Consider the following 16,534-nt stretch of genomic DNA (forward strand, 5'->3'; position numbering starts at 1 on the left):
TTTTTACGTAAGCGGATGCACCGTGTGTAATTATTGGCTCTATCATAGGCAGCCTCGCTTCGCCGTCTAGGCGAGTGCACACGCCCATTTCTCGCGTATCCATTAGCAACCACCTTGCCTTCGCTCCTCGCGGCTCCGGGAATTTGAAAAATTCCTCGTAACTGGGTCAACTTCGATTTCGGTGGGGGCGAGTTACGAGCCGAGCTTATGAGCGCACGCGCGCGTTACATCCCGTACGTGCGCGCGTGTGTGTGTGTGGATGCGCGCAATTTTGTGTTTACCGCAACGGCTGAGGTGCGATATAGGGTGCACGACCGCGGAGCGATGCAAATTTAATTAAAAGGAGAGGCGACACACCGCGGGATGAGAGCTCTTCTCCCTTCTGCGTTACGTACTTCACACGTCGAGTAACGCGTGACGTGAGGAAATTTGCGAAACGCCTGTAAAACCTGCGATTATCGGTTTTATGGGAGCCGGGAGAGTTTGTTAATTGGAGCGATAGCCCGACAGGGCTTTTACCGCGCGTCGTCAGCGAAAGGTGATAGCGCTCGATTTTCCGCCGTATCTGTTGAAATGATGCCTTCGTGCATTCTTAATAATGAAAAATTGCGTTTGTAGATTTATTCAGATACAGAGCGTGAAGCATGAGGCTAGCCGTGTGTATTCTCTCTACCCTGATCCTTCAGGTGGCTTCAAGTAAGTATGTAGTGTAAGTATGAGTGCTTCACACTCGTCCTTTATGATTACTTATACGGAAAAAAGGAATTAGCTCTCACACAGAAAAAAAAATTAATCTTAAACCAAGAGAATACATTTTCTTACATATAAGCAAGAATATTATAATCTTCGTAGAAGGATTTTAATCTTGATTTGAGTATTACTTCAACCCAATTCAAAGTTAAAATTTTGTTAAGAATATTAGTGTTCTTGCTTATTCATGGGAATATTTACTCTTGATTTGAGATTATTTCTTTTCGGTGCACAGGTAAAAAGTAGCTGTCTTTGTGATACAACTTAAATTTAGTTAATTTATCTTTTTTTGTCGTTGTATCTGATTTTTAATCTGATTTTTAATTTTATTTGAAGCTCCCGGCTAAAAATTAAGTCTGGTAACTAAATTTCGGCTATATTATACATAGAGAACAATAGTTTTAAATCAATAATAGATATTCTCGTATAAGCAAGAATATTATAATATTCTTAGAAGATTTTTAGCCCTGAATTGAGTGCAAGTAATATTTGCATCAATACAAATTCAATCAAAGCAAGACTAAAAATCTCCTACGAAGATTATAATATTCTCGCTTATATGTGAAAATATCTATCATTGATTTAAGACTAATTTTTTTCGGACAGCTAATCTCCTTTTTCCGTGTACCTGTCGTTAATATGCGAAAAAATCTTACTACCGCACTATGATCTAAATCCAACTATTAAACTTGTACCTTTTGATTTTTTAATTATAGTATGTGTCCCGGATATGATAGAAGGTGAAAGAGACATTACTGAAGTTGTTATATTAGTAACTCTGCTTTGCGTCACAAGTCAAATTCTCATTTACACGGGACTCTTTTATATAAGACAAGTTTTGTCACATAGAGAGATACCGTGTTTCTGTACAATCACACTTTCCATGTACATACATATATGTATCTGAATATATATGTATACTTTTGTATTTATCTGTACGTTTACACATGCATATTTGTGTGTAGATAACACTCGATCTCGTCAAAGTAAACACAAAGTTTTACAAAATTATTCCCATGCGACTTTTTCATTGCTTTATTGTGCGATTTGGAAAACTCTACAATTTGTAGGATTGTATTAGATCCTTAACACCTCCTTACTTTCTATAATTGATTATTTATGTGTGTTTATACGTATATCATGAAAAACATTGATTTTTTCCAACATTTTAATTTTCAATTAATATTAATACATATTACATGTAATTTTATTTCCTTTATGCTATTTCAACATGACGTACATTCTAAATAATTCATAAATTAATTAATTTCTCAAGGTTGATTAATTTATGTATCGAAGATTCGCTAATCCTTAGTACAGTCAAGATTCTAGGTTAAAAGATCATTTCAATTATTCATCATGAAACAGATTCATCGTATCAAGAGTGTTTTGTAAATATATCTCCCGCCATATATTTTCTCTGCCTTTATGTTACATTTGTACGTCTCTTTTACTAGCTCAAGTTCGACTCGATGCTTGCTGTGGATCTAATAATTTCCTTGTTTATTAGTTAATTCGCCGCCACGGATATTTAAGCAGCCGCCATCAGATGAGATATTGTTTCAAGTGAGTCAAAAGAAGATCAATGAGAACGATAAGCCGTTTGTGATCGAATGCGAAGCGGAAGGTGAACCACGAATAGAGTACGTATCCTCTTCCTTTTTCTTTATCTTCCCCATAATAAACAAAACGCAAGTTGTATCTTACTTCGAGTACGATTCACATACGATTCATAACACATGTCATTCTGTCTTTGCTTTCGTATTCAGTGAGTAATAAGGTTAAGACGATAGTGTCGACTCGTGTCACTGAATGAAAAATATTCTTTACGTTCACGCCATCTTGCACGGTGTTACATCTTTCCGATACTCTTGGCTTAGTCATCGGTTGACGGTATATGGAAATAGCTATTACGTGAACGCGTGCTGATGCGAAGTTGTCGCGAGTTGTTGAAGAGCGGGAAATGTACTTTCGTGACATTGCATTCATAAAGCTTTCTTGCCCTTACGTCCGGCATATATGCAGTCTCTCTTTCTCGTGCTTACTCTAGAGAGACGTCGGTGCAGCTGTTCTTAATTAGAAAGATGACGTCATAGTCTTAGGATGTATGAAATAATCATCGCTGATGCTGATTTACGCGAATACTTGGCATTGTGGGCGAGGGAGCAGTTTCTCATAAACCGGATAAAATTCGGGAGGGAATAAAATCGTGTGAACGAACAAAGAGAATTCAGATGTCGGGTTTGTCGTTGTCGTTTTCTGACTTGAACCGCTCCGACTTCGTGTCAACTCTTGACATTCTTTTTTATGAATGAATAACATTCGATCGTATTTCTTATATTTCTTCTATGTGAAATTCTACACGAGAAACATCCAAGTCACTTGGATTCGAGTGACTTCACTCGTACACAGCGAGTTCCCCATTCCGAATCGTTGAATGAATATTTTTTTGAAATTTAAGGGTACATTTCCGGTGTACTTCATTGTCACTGGAACAAAAAGTGAACAATTTACTCTGATTAGTTGAAACATTCACTCATACAAATCAATTCACTTTGAGTTCGAGTGAGACATTCACTCTTGCGATTCCAAGTGACAAATAATTCTGCATTATCATAGAATCCTCTCGCACGTTTCGAGTGGTATTCTATTTCGGGAAATTTCTTGAGAGTTCATTGAATCGTATATTATTACCGCTAAGAATACAGCACTGAAAATACACCGCTGAAAATACACCTGTCTTCCGATTTCTTATATAAATGAACTGTCTTATGCAACAGTTATTACTGGATGAAAAATGGCAAAAATTTCACATGGTCGACGTACGACGAACGCATAAGCAAGCCGGCTGCTAGAGGTACTCTTACAATATTGAGGCCAGCGGAGGAAGACGTGGGGCAATACCAATGTTTCGCCGAAAACGCTTTGGGCATAGCCACGTCGAACTCGGTATTTGTGCGAAAGGCCGAGTTGAATTCATTCAAAGACGAGAATCCGGTGATCATGTCAGCGAAGGAGGGTAGTCCGTTCAAGCTCACCTGCCATCCGCCCGATGGCTGGCCTAAGCCGAACGTTTATTGGCTGATTCAGGATATCGCCGGTGGTATCAAGTCGATCAACAACTCGCGCATGACCATAGACCCGGAGGGGAATTTGTTCTTCAGCAATGTGACCAAGGCCGACGTCTCGGACGACTTTTACTACGCCTGTGCCGCCACGTCTGTGTTCAGGAACGAATACAAGATAGGCAATAAAGTCATACTGACGGTGAATTCGGAAAGCTCGACTGGCGGCATGATCAAGCATAAGCCCGAGGAGCAGTATCTTACGAGGAGGAGCGAGGTGGCCTTGCGCGGCAAAAAGATCGAGCTGTTCTGCATATACGGTGGTACACCGTTGCCGCAGATCATCTGGAGCAAAAACGGCGAGTCGATTAAAACGGGCGATCGGATCAGTCAAGGGAATTACGGCAAGTCTCTCATCATCAAGCACGTCAACTTCGATGACCAGGGCACGTACACTTGCGAGGCGTCGAACGGAGTTGGTTCGGCCAAGACGCACTCCATCAATCTGCAGGTGATGTCGGTGCCGTATTTTACCGTCGAGCCAGAGATCGTGAACGCTGCGGAGGACGAGACCGCGGAAATTAAGTGCGAGGCCAGCGGAGTACCCGCGCCGGAGATTAAGTGGGTCTACAACGGCCGACCGTTGTCCGCGGCGCCGCCGAACAGCAGGAGAAAGCTCACCTCGAATTCCATCATCATCGAGAGGCTAGTGAAGTCTGACACGGCCAATTACGGCTGTAACGCCACCAATTCGCTGGGATATGTTTACAAGGACGTATACATAAACGTTTTGGCGCTCGAGCCAGAGATCACGCAACCGCCCACGGACATGGACACGGTAGACGGAAAGACCATACTGATCACGTGCCGTGTCTTCGGGGCGCCCAAACCGGAAGTCAAGTGGATCAAGAACGGACAGGAACTGACCGGCGGTCGTTACAAGATCCTGGAGACCGGGGACCTGCAGATTGAGGCTGTGTCCTTCTTAGACGCGGGCACTTATACCTGCCACGCCTCCAACAAATTGGGCCAGGTAGACGCGTCCGCCACCTTAATGGTTAAAGAGCACACGAGAATCACCGACAAGCCGGAGGATTACGAGGTAGCCGCGGGATCCAGTGCCACGTTCAGGTAAGATGTTCTGAGAGAAAGTAAAGAAATCTTTCGTACAGTTAGCGTAATGTATGACTTATTATTATCTAAAGAGAATTATGCGATTTTCAGCCTTACATACATACGCATAAGGTCGAAAATCGTAAAGGTAACTCTAATTGTAGTAGTTTCGGCCTTCTATGTACATGTGAAAGGCTAAAAATCACGTAATAGAAAAGGTTTTAATCCAAGGAATGGTACGGTGGAGAACAAGACGATTTAGACACACTGAAGTTGGTAGTGCAGTCAATGGCCCAATGAAAGAACTTATCTTTGACTGATTTGTTCTCTCATTAGACCATCAGCTGCGCTCTGAACTTCACTGTGTCTAAATCCTTCTGCTCCCCACTGAACGGTCGGCCTCATGTAGGCTGTTCCATTTCCTAGATGATAAATTACATAATTTTCAACCTTATACATAACCCATAAGATTAAAAATCGCATAAGTAACTGTAATTATGATGATAGAGTCATATTGGCTTTGATTTTGATGGTTTTGACCTTATGTGTATGCGCGTAAGACTGGAAATCATATAATTTTCGATCTAGGAAATGATACAGCACATTTGACTGTACAGAAAATTCCATTGATGCAGCTCCATTTCCTTGACGTAATAACATTGGAAATTTCCAGCCAAACGCATCATATTCGAATATTCATGCATCATGACTGTTGATTATTCGGTGAATTAGTAACGATACCTCAAAGTGCAAAGTAGCAATGATATGTGAATGTTCTGAAATAATACGCCTGATTAGAAATTTTCGATTTTACTCTAACCTAAAGAATGGAACTGCATTAACACAGTTTTTTATATACTGATCGGTAGAATAGCCTTAATAGTCGGCTAATAATTAGGTTATTAATCGTATTTAATTGTACAGCATTTTTTTCCGAATATCAACGTGAAGCCATCATACTGACGGATTGCTTCTTTGACATATCGTTTCCGCTTCTTTGAATAATCAATAAACAAGAAATCAATAATACGTGCGGTCAGAAAATCTTAGTAACCTAATTACACCACGCACTAAGGTTGTTTCACCGGTACATCTTAAACCTGTATCAGACTAAGTAGATCGCAGATTGGAGATAGAAATTAAGTAATAATAAACTTAACTAATTGCTGATATCAAAATTAATCAGCTTAAGTTCATCTTCAGATGCTTCGTAGCCAATGAAATGAGTCATATAGTATCTGAAGATAAATTTGAGACTATTTTAAATATAAAATCTGACTGTTATGAATATACCGGTCTTAGTCTTCGGTACGGATTTTACGGAGACAAAAGAGAGAGAGAGAGAGAGAGAGAGAGAGAGAGAGAGATTTCCGATTCACTGAGAAGTCTTAATTAACGTTCTCTTGTGTTTGTTGTGCAGGTGCAACGCCGTCACGGACTCCTCCCTAACTCTGACCATAGATTGGTACAGTAACGGCCAGCCGATAGAGTTTGAGATAGAGCCGAGGTTCGTACGCAGCACCGATTACTCCTTGATGATCACGAAGACGATAGAGCTGGACTCCGGTATCTACACATGCGTCGCACGTACCGAACTGGACGAGGCGAGAGCTCAAGCGACTCTTATCGTTCAGGATGTACCTTTCGCACCAAGGTTGGAAGGAATCATGTGTAACACGAGCGAGGCGAAGGTTACATGGATCCCTATGGGAGATAACAGAGCTCCTATCTTGCGTTACACTATCCAGTACAACACCAGCTTCACGCCAGACGTTTGGGAAATAGCCAAAGACAATGTTCCGGCCAGTCTCCTGACCGAGATCATACCTATGTCACCTTGGTCTAATTACACGTTCCGTGTCATTGCGTGGAATAAAATAGGTAAGACTCGACGTCTTTAAAAATCGAAATCATTCTATTAGGAGTTTCACTTGAGGGTATGTCATATGTGAAATGGGCGATACGAACAATTCCCAGCTCGATTAATGTGACCGGATGAAATGAATTCTGACGATTAAGGGTAATTTTCATCGAATCCTGACTAAATTAATCGACGATTAGCCGGTGGAATTACTGAACAGTAATTTCAAGTTATACAATTTGGCATCCATCAATGGTGAAGAAATTGTAAATAATTCTGCGTAAATATTAGCAAAATAAAGCTGATGATAGGACCTGGCCCTGACAATAATTTTAAATATAGATTACAAAAAAAGAACGAGCAAATGCTCTTATTCATTTCGACAATAAACTATATCTCTCACTTTCCCCGTCGACAACTCTGCCGTATGAGTTGAATCGTCGAACAGTTTAATCGGAACTTGACGTAAGCACTTAAATTATGAAACAAGTTATTATCAACCAATGAGCCATTGTTGTTTTTCTTCTCGATAGGCCCATCTCTACCGTCGCCGCACAGCGACACTATTTGCACCACCATACCGACCAGGCCCACCAAGAATCCCGACAACGTTGCGGGCAAGGGTACAACACCTCAAAATTTGGTGATCACTTGGACGACTATGCCGCAGATAGATCACAATGGCGACAAATTCATGTATAAAGTGTATTACAAAAGGGATATACCGGGCTTGGATTGGATTCCACGAGAGGTAAACGATTGGAGGAGGAACAGCCTGGAGATAGACAATCAGCCTACTTATCAGAGATATAAGATCAAAGTCATCTCTGCCAACGTAATAGGAGAATCCAAAGCTATGGTCGATGAAGTCGTCGGATATTCCGGGGAAGACGGTAAAACGTTCATTAAGTTACCTTGATGTTCATCGTTATTGACTGATATTAGGCGTGCGCAAAAGTTTTAGTTCGTACACATTATGGAAATCAAGCGAGAACTTGCGAAGGAAAGACTAAAATTTTCGCACACGCCTAATAGTATTGAGACTCCTGGCCTCTCACCGCAGTTATTTTGTTTGATGACGTTAGAAACTAGAAAATGTACGTCCAAAATTCTTGCGAAATAAAAGTTGCGTTAAAAGGATGTCCATGAAGTGACATTTGTGATTAATTGAGCACATTTGTAAGATATTTCGCAAACTTTCGCTTTAATAATCGATAAGTAACCGTCAAATTAATGCAATGACGTGCAACCCTCTTTCTTAGCTTATCTTTTCTCATGATATTGTCATGTTAATTTACGACTATTGATTGATAAAGTAAAGGGAAAGTTTTCGAAATATTTTGCAAATTTGGTCGATCGATCAGAAGTACTATTTTATAAACATATCTTTTTATTTTTTATGTATTTCGCGAGAATTTTGGGCGTATGTTTTCTCGCTTCTGACATTATTAGTCAAGATGGTTGCAACGAAGAAACAGGAGTTTTATATAATATTACGCTCCAATATTATTGGCTTTGTCTACAAAATGCCAAATCTGATTTCAGTGCCTTTACAAGCGCCTGGCAATTTCACGCTGTTACATTTGAAATCGAGCACAACTGCCCAGCTGTCGTGGACTCCGGTGCCGGAGGAATCGGTGAGAGGTGAGCTGCAAGGATACAAGATTCAAACGTGGACGGAAAAGCAGGGCGAGAAAGGGATGCACGAGATTGACATTCACGGTGGAAACACGACTCAAGCGGAGGTCAGCAAATTTATCCCGTACAGCAAGAATTTCGTGAGGATACTCGCTTACAACGGCAGGTAATGGAATTTCCGATATCTCTATACAGTCGGTGTCATGTATGCTGTAAAATTATAATGGTAAGGTATACACACAGTAAAAAATTTTGTGTTAAAAACAGTTCACTGAAATTTTCTGTTACTTTAACACAGGGAATGTTTTAGCATGCAAATATGATGTTAAATTAATACGTTAACTTCGTCAATGTATCTTGACAAGGTGAATGTGATGTTAATTTAATATTATATTTATGTACTTCTTAACATATTCTCCATGTTAAAGTAACACAAAATTTCAATGTATCGATTTTAACACATTTTTTACTGTGCACGGTGTATATTGCTGTACGAATCAACATCGTGATAAAGTTGACGTGCTTATAACAATCGACGTTCACTCGATTCGCAGATACGTCGGACCCGTGTCTGAAATTTTAAGTTTCGAAACACCGGAAGGGGTGCCAGGAACGGTGCTCAGTTTAGAAGCGTTTCCGATGGGATCGAGCGCTTTGTTCCTCGTCTGGACGCCACCCGCCGAACCGAACGGTATTTTGACCGGGTATAGGATTTATTATCAGGTCGTGAGTGGCACGAGATTAGAAACTTTACTCGAAAGGAAGCCGCATATTACAGATGCGGACGCTACGAGTGCCAAATTAGCTGCGTTAGCGTCCGATACGAAATATCGCGTTCATATACGTGCGACGACCAAAGAGGGACCAGGCAACAAGTGAGTGTTACATTAATCATAAATATGAAATCAATAGATATATTAAAGCTTCTATCAATACGGATTAAATTGATTGAGATTAAATTGAAATTTAGTTAATCAGAGCAAAGTTCACTAAATTCAATTTTGCTCGGATTAACCAAATTTCAATCAGTCTTTATTCGTAATCTGATACGGGCTTAAGATAAAAGCACTAATGCTGGAAATGTACCTGATTCTGAGCACTGTTATTGTTTTTGTCTTTAAATATAAATTTTTTAAATTTTCAACATAGAAATATATATATATATATATTTATTTATTTATTTATTTATTTATCAAATATAGAAATACATATATGTTATACTGGAAGTTTCAATACATTTTTTTTCGTATTTAAACACCAAAAATTACATATATTTTATATCATCAAAATGTGTGAAAAGTATTATTTCATGTTATTTTTCTCCATCCTTCGTAATATTAATTGTTCCGGCGATCACATGGATTTCAGCGAGAGTTAATATCGGTTACTCACAAGATTGTTTGATATATTTACAGTTATTTCATCGAACAAAAGACACGCATGTCTCAGCGACCCGATGTACCGCAGTTCACGTGGATAACTGTCCCGTCTGAGACCGGTTATTCAAACATAAAGATCGTTTGGGAACCGAATCTTAACGGCAATCCAGGAAGTCATTTCTTCGTCAAGTATAAGCTCAAAGGTGAAACGATATTTTTGATGACGGATCCCGAGTTCCAAACCAATACCATTGAGGTATGCACACAGTAGTAGAAATATCAACAATAATAACAATAATAATAGTAATAATAGTAAAAACAACATTGTATCATAGAAAAATTTTGACATAACTTACTATTTTCCTACTTTTTCAAAAATGAAACTCTTTTCTCACTATTTTTAATGGCTAAACTGCTTCTATGTCTGATTTATACCTCTTGTCCTAATCTGTAAAATAAAATTGCGCATAACTAACAAAGACGTGATCGCACAGATACGCGGTCTCCAGAGCGGTGAGCTCTACACAATGTCAGTCGTTGCTGTGGACGGCGAATATTTGACTGAAAGCCCTCCTCAGGACGTTGAGACGAGCAGCGAAGGACCCATTATTCAGCCGAAGGAAAATGTCGCTACAGCCGGATGGTTCATAGGTATACAAGATGGCCTATAAGTATAGTGTCTATAGTAGTTTATAGTATAATGTGATAAGCCAATAAAGTCTAAACTTTAGGTCACACTTTAAGTAGACCATGTATAATAATTGTATAACAATAAGCTCCTTGGTGACCTTTTTTTATACCGTATTTTACCGACAACGTACTTAATGAGACACCGACGTTTTCACAGGAATGATGCTGGCGATTGCCATTCTCCTGTTGGTGCTGATAGTCGTTTGTGTGATCAAACGAAATAGAGGCGGCAAGTACGCGGTGCACGAGCGAGAATTAGCCGCCGGACGCGGCGATTATCCTGATGAGGGTGGGTTCCACGAGTACTCGCAGCCATTGGACACGAAATCGGCCGGCGGACGTGCGTCCTTGGCGTCGTCTTCTCATCAGGACGGCAAACATCCCGAATCCGACACCGACTCGATGGCAGAGTATGGCGACGGTGACACAGGTTAGTGATAGGCGTGGAAATTTTATATGATTCGCATTATAAAGATAATATCGAGCTTATATTGGAAAAATGTCGGTGTTTTACACACATACACACACATACATATACGATATATCATGAGAGACATTTCCTGTACAGGCCAGTTTCAATCATCAGATACTGTGATAATTTGATACTTGCGTCTATATGCGATATTATATGGTCGATATTCATAGTCTGATTTTATATTTAAGATCATTTTAAGTTCAGAGATGCTCCGTGGCCAATAAAACAAGCCACACATCTGAAGATAAACTTACGATCTGAAATATAAGATCTGACAATGAATACTGCCTTGTGAGATAATTAAGGTAGTTGGTCTGTGATAATACTGTTAGAATGGTGATGGTTAATGCAACATTTGAACCGCGATAAATCTGTGCTATGTATTCATAAACATGATTTATGACATACAGCTTTGACACTATAGCAAGAGAATACCAATCAGCTGTTATATATTTCAATTGTTATTAAAAATTGCGTACTTTACATACATCAATTTCTGGAAAACTAGATAATCAAGGATTTTGTAATTTTTTATATTTCTACTCTCTTCTAAGTCTCTTTTATCGTTTTTCATTAAAATCGCAAAAGAATAATTTAATTACTAGAAACTTGATATCGGAAGCTGTTTTCGTACTTATGATACTTTAACTTTATTATCTCAGTTTCCATATGATCAAACTTTTTCTAATTTTACACGCGTTTTAATTAATATGTGTTGTTGAAGCCTGAAGAAATCCCTAAGAAAATAAATTTATAGACCAAGTACTTTGAGATAATTTCTAACTACATGCCTCTGTGAATCGATATTACTGCAGTACAGGCAAATGCACTAAATCTTTTCATACTTTTTTGGAAAGAGAAAAAGCATGAAACGGCGAGTCTCGTGTTTCACGCAAAAGTTATTGTCACATCTGTTGAAATTCTTCTCATACTGCGCGAGTGCTTTTCTTTTTTTCACATGATGCACTTTGCAGCTGCATTTGTATAAATAACCAAGCTAGTTACGTGTTGATTTAAGTAACGTTTATATTTCGACGTTTGCGTTCCATTTTACTTTCTCAATATGTTGTACATTCTGTGTTATTTATTTTATTTGCTTTGTCGCTTTTGACACAATACAGAAGGCATGAACGAAGACGGTTCATTCATTGGTCAGTATGGCCGACATCGTAAGCCGGAACCAAATTCGCAAGCGTTTACCACTCTAGTTTAAGGTAAGTTTGATGAACACGTTTTAACATATAAGTTGTCGCATTCACACGCACCGAAGCAGAGTCGAACGTCGACCTTTTCACGAAACTTAATGTTCCATATGTAACGAAGCTGTGTATATTAATATTTACCTCACTACTCACACATTATTTGTAATATTATTAATGTAAAAGAATATTGAGATTCACGGCCCAACTCCAAATTGACCGGAAGATCCCGTCTCTGAGATGAGGAAAATTCAACACGATCGTTTTGAATTCCAGGACGCTTCACGGAAGATGGTTCATTCATCGGACAATACGGACCTAAAGGTAGACCAGAGGAAACGCCACCCATTCCAACTGGTACTATGGCCACGTACGTGTAACCTCTGCAACTATCTTAATCAAGCCACCATAAAGGAAGAAAGATAGGAGGAGAAACGGAAAAAGGAAAGGAAAAACATTTTCTCTTTACGGCCGAGGGTTCCGATCCTCGGCCTATTGCAGCAGTTCTGCTAAGCACCTTGCGCTGGGCGCAATGTCCAACACTATACTGCCAATTAGACTTTGGTTTTGGGTTTTATAATTTCCATAGAAGTCACACGAACCTGGTCTTACGTGTACTCGCTTCAGGACGCGAGCTCTACTTCCTGATGACGGTGTTTAGATAACGATTTATCATTTGCATCGCTAAGGTGTCACAAACATTCCCAATCTTTCATTTAACTGGTCTCTCCGGACACGCAAGTGGAGGAGTGGGAAGGGGGAAGATTAGTTACATGGAAATCTAGCTTGCATTGCGATTATCGTTGCCGTCGGATCGGCAATCGGCGACGAGAGTGCTCATGCGTCATACAAGTATATCTCTATATTGATTATAAAACCCAAGAACTATAGGTGTTTCATAGCGTGCAAGCTATTTATGGAGGATAGTACCGTAGAGACTACTCTAGCATTGACCGTAATCTTTGAACAGAGCCAGGTTGAATTAGACAGTTCGATCTATCGGTGGTGATGAGGTATACGAGTTGCACATTCGGACTCGCGCGCAAATGTGAGGTACTTTTAAGACTGCGTGTAGTATCCGATGTTTCGCGACATGCCGACGATGCCGAGAGCAGTTCATGATATGCGAGCATCGTTTTATCGCTTGTCGTTAACCCTTTGCACTCCGGGCGCCAACCTGGCTGGCACTCGGAGCGATTTTGGCATTCTGATCCATTCCGACTCGGCGAAATGCCAAGCGGTTTAACAATCAAATTACGTTAATTCAGAGAGAATTACGGACTATTATAACTGACTGTTGATACAAATGTATTCTTCCGCTTGTAGTTCGACGGTGTTCATGAGCGTTTACTGTCAACATCGCGCAAAAAATTGCGAAAAAGAGCGCGAAGGGTTAATACTGGCGAGTGAATATGCGAATTTTATAACGAATATATGGGAATTACTTGATGAAATTCTAAGCAAAAGAACGCACGATATAAATAGTGATATATAGTGAATGACACGTTAGTTACATGCAATCTTAAAGAAAGAGAGGAAGGGAAGAGAGCAGTGGCACGAGCAATGAAATAAGATAGTGTCGCAATCTGGCTTCGACTGAATTTAACTTTAATCTTCTAACGGACGGTTATTCTAAGGTTTAGCCGCAAGTCGATTTTTACTCTGCCGTGAAAGGGCCAAATCTAAACGAATGAATAATTATCCTACGATTATCACGCACTTACACCTTCATTATTAACAGACATACATGTACACGTATGTGCGCGCGTGTATGCGCGAGTAGGGATACTCGAATGACGATGATATAAACACGGATGGAGTAATATTAAAAAGACGATTTTGTATATGCACCATGATAGATAACAAAGATCATAAGGCCTCTAAATAATTGTTGCTTTTTGTATGTAAAACATGCATTGATGAGAACCTTTCTTATTTTTATGAGGATTTTACTTTGCTTTTTTTTTCAGTAATTTTATTATAATCCAATAATTATAAGATATGACGCTCTATATATAATTATTTATGATATATGAAGAAAAAAATATAAATATATATATATATAAAGAAAGAGAAAGATGGAGAAAAGATGAGAGAGAGACATATATATATATTAATTATGAATTAATTATTCTTAAAAAAGAACGCGACGTTAACATCAGAGCAGTTATAGTTAATAATTATTACATCTCGACCTACGGGACGTTAAAGAAACATTAGAGATCTGTTAATTCTTTTCGAAGCTACGTGTACAATTTGTTTAGATCATTAAGTTTAGCGTTAGTCGACGCTGTGTACAGGTTGTCTGCAAAAGTGTCGCAAGCAAATATGTCAGGTACAAAGATAAAGAGAAACAAAGATAGGTACAAAGTGTATAATATTTATGATATGGATATGCGCGAAGAATCACGAGTATAGTACCTTTTAAATGATATATCTCACTTTACCAGACGAACAGGACCAGACTGAGCCTCTTTTTTCACAACGGATTTTTGTAAAGAATGTCCTAGACGTGGATGCAGAAAGTAATCTTGTAACGCAATCGAAATATATTTGTTAGGGTCTTTTTTGCCGAGCATCCTGTACAAGTGACTTGGACGTCACAAGATCATTAAGACGGCTCATGAGCAAATTTTCGCATATTATATGATTGCTAATTTAAGAAATTCATGAAAATATCGCTATTATGTGGCGACTGTATTTTTAAGTTGGGAAGAAGAACCAATAATCGCAAAGTCCTCGTCGATATTGCGCGCATACACATACACACACATACACGCACACATACACGTATACAAACACAATAAATATAATAATGATATTAATCAGGTTAAATAATTAAATCAACGCAACTAGATAATACCATATAATGCTAGCTTTATAATAATGTCATTCGAGTCTTAGTATAACCCAATTATATTGTTACATCGATTTAAGTTACGTTAAAAAGCATAATTACAGTGACCCGAGGGATATTCACATATTTGAAATATTTAATTATCATTATATATATTATATATATTCGAATGATCTTCAAATATATTCGAATATTTTCGAATATATTCGAATGATCTTATAATTAAATATTTCAAGTGACAAGCCGCTGTAGGCGCTTTAACGCAGCTTGAATCGCTTTAGTCGCGCTTTATGTGTGGTTGCGGTTTAATTGTTTAATCTGACGAGGAAACCTGCAGAATGCCACAATGCTCGTCATCCTCGTTTTACTATCGAAGATGTACATGATTTCTAATAGAATTGGTTGACAACATTGGTTTGGAGTTGTCGAGGAAACGTAGTCACGAGCGGGTGTTGTGAATGTGAATGTGCTAGATGACAGTCGCTCGATAACGACTTAAATTGAGCCTACTTAAAGTTCTTGAGCCACCCCACGCAGCCATCAACCCACCTTTTCAATTACGTGTAATATTTGCTACTACTCATTGCGACGATAAGTGAGTGTTTTTACACATTACCGTACGTCTACGTTACACGATGTTATTGCATACTGACGTTAAGAACCCGCGGTAATTAATTAGATGAATGGAGCGATGAACTCGCAGGCGATTGCGACGATACTAAAGATTGCGTATTTCGACGGATAACGCGGCACTCGACGATGATTCGTTTATTTCTTAAGAAATTCTCATTTATTCACATACTCGATTTAATTTACCGACTTATAGATCTGATGTACACGTAACATTTGTGTAAGTTGAACATAACAATGTGTGATGTAACGATGATATCGATTGGATGTGAAAGCGTGAAAATCGATAGAAACCTTATCGAGAGTGTACATTTTTTATCTTTTGTTCGATGAACAATGGCTTTTTTCGCCGATCTAATTATCATGGATGCAACCAGTTGCGTGACTTAGATCTGATCATTGGAAATGTTACGATTACACATTCTCGTGTAAAATAAGTAATATGTTTTAACGTTGCATTTTTATGTACTAATATTTGGATACACGATCATTGGCAATAACCATGACGAAGTTAGCAATAACTATGATGAAAGCAGACACGCGCGTCTCGTCGCTGAGAATTTTGATGTCCAAGTCACACACATGACACACACACACAAACACAAACATAAGCGCGTTTCATATTTAAGAATATTTTTGTTCTATTAGCGCTAGCCTCAGCATTTACCGGCTGTAGCGGAGCTCGTTCACTTTTTCACATTATATAAGCCATCAGTTGGACTACGTTGATATCTTAATGTTATATACATACATATATATATATATATATACATATATATAAAACTTCCAATAATTTTGCACGAACCGTCGTGCCCTCGCGTACGCTAATATATCCTTTTGTATTTCTTTTTCTTTTTATAGTTTTGTACTTTACGTA

At 38.8% G+C, this 16,534-nt stretch overlaps 1 protein-coding gene across 4 annotated transcripts in view; it reads left to right on the forward strand.

The window, feature by feature from the left end:
• LOC106743749 (neuroglian) overlaps nt 1-14,170 on the forward strand; it is a 15,041-nt gene extending 871 nt beyond the window's left edge. For 2 of the 4 annotated variants that reach the window (XM_014617917.1, XM_014617920.1), the window contains exons 2-12: nt 619-696; nt 2,261-2,393; nt 3,531-4,946; nt 6,349-6,809; nt 7,323-7,682; nt 8,335-8,593; nt 8,982-9,302; nt 9,843-10,062; nt 10,301-10,457; nt 10,654-10,926; nt 12,447-14,170. In XM_014617917.1, the coding sequence (XP_014473403.1) occupies nt 645-696; nt 2,261-2,393; nt 3,531-4,946; nt 6,349-6,809; nt 7,323-7,682; nt 8,335-8,593; nt 8,982-9,302; nt 9,843-10,062; nt 10,301-10,457; nt 10,654-10,926; nt 12,447-12,550 (3,756 nt within the window). In that variant the 5' untranslated portion in view covers nt 619-644 and the 3' untranslated portion in view covers nt 12,551-14,170. Of the gene's footprint in view, nt 1-6; nt 539-618; nt 697-2,260; nt 2,394-3,530; nt 4,947-6,348; nt 6,810-7,322; nt 7,683-8,334; nt 8,594-8,981; nt 9,303-9,842; nt 10,063-10,300; nt 10,458-10,653; nt 10,927-12,092; nt 12,186-12,446 lie in introns of those variants that run through there. The other 2 variants (XM_014617921.1, XM_014617919.1) reach the window with 2 other exon arrangements.
• The last annotated feature ends 2,364 nt before the right edge of the window (nt 14,171-16,534 follow it).

This window comes from Dinoponera quadriceps, unplaced genomic scaffold (genome assembly GCF_001313825.1).
Source record: "Dinoponera quadriceps isolate SergipeBrazil2010 unplaced genomic scaffold, ASM131382v1 scaffold690, whole genome shotgun sequence".
In the NCBI taxonomy this organism is placed as follows: Eukaryota; Metazoa; Arthropoda; class Insecta; order Hymenoptera; family Formicidae; genus Dinoponera; species Dinoponera quadriceps.